This window comes from Tupaia chinensis, unplaced genomic scaffold, assembly GCF_000334495.1.
Source record: "Tupaia chinensis unplaced genomic scaffold, TupChi_1.0 Scaffold000609_1, whole genome shotgun sequence".
NCBI classification, from domain to species: Eukaryota; Metazoa; Chordata; class Mammalia; order Scandentia; family Tupaiidae; genus Tupaia; species Tupaia belangeri.
Genome location: NW_006160128.1, coordinates 2419649 through 2420349, shown reverse-complemented (window position 1 = coordinate 2420349; position 701 = coordinate 2419649). Strand labels below are relative to the sequence as shown.

The window sequence follows — 701 nt, the reverse complement described above, 5'->3', positions numbered from 1 at the left end:
CTCCTGATCTGGGCTGGCAGAGGCTGGGGGGGGATGGTGATATCAGGACTCTGTCAGAGGCACTCTATTTCTGTTTCCTTTCCTAATGGAAGAAATAAACTAGAGGAAAAAAACAAAACAAAAACAAAAAAACAAAACAAAAATCAGGAAATGCTCAAGGAGGTCCTGGTGAAATGGAGCCTTGACTGCTTACCAGAGGCTACAAAGAATTCACACACTTCAGTGGGAGTTGGGCAAAGGATGCAAGAGGAAAAACACAGAGCACATTAGGTATTTGGGGCCCAAATATTGAATCTGTGTCACGGTGCTTCTGACCCTTGTGGTAACAACTCTAAATGGATACTGTCCCTGGCTGAGTGAAGAGAAATGTGGAAACAGAGAGAGGTTAAGCAATATGCCAAAGGTCACACAGACTCACACTAGGCATCTCACTCTAGAGACCAGGCTCCTAACTATCGTTTAATTCTGCTCTATGTTTTGGAAGTAGGAATGACATTTGTCATTGCCAGTTAGGAGATGAATTGAGATCTAGGTTAGGACTTGGTACATGCTTGTCAAATAATGACTGTGGAGACAGCGTCTTCCATTTTGACCTGTCTGCATGTCCCACCTTGTTGAGGAGGTGCAGCAGGGCTTCCCGCAGGCAGCTGTGCCTCATGTAGAAGCTGATGATAGCCAGGTTGGTGCTATAGTTATGCAGG

At 45.2% G+C, this 701-nt stretch overlaps 1 protein-coding gene across 1 annotated transcript in view; it reads right to left on the bottom strand.

Annotated features, from left to right (window-relative positions):
* The window catches only part of ZFYVE26 (zinc finger FYVE-type containing 26), a gene marked incomplete in the record, with an annotated part of 91668 nt that overhangs the window by 14505 nt on the left and 76462 nt on the right, over positions 1–701 (bottom strand). Inside the window, 1 exon segment of the mRNA XM_027775860.1 lies at positions 611–701. Within this exon segment, the coding sequence (XP_027631661.1) occupies positions 611–701 (91 nt within the window).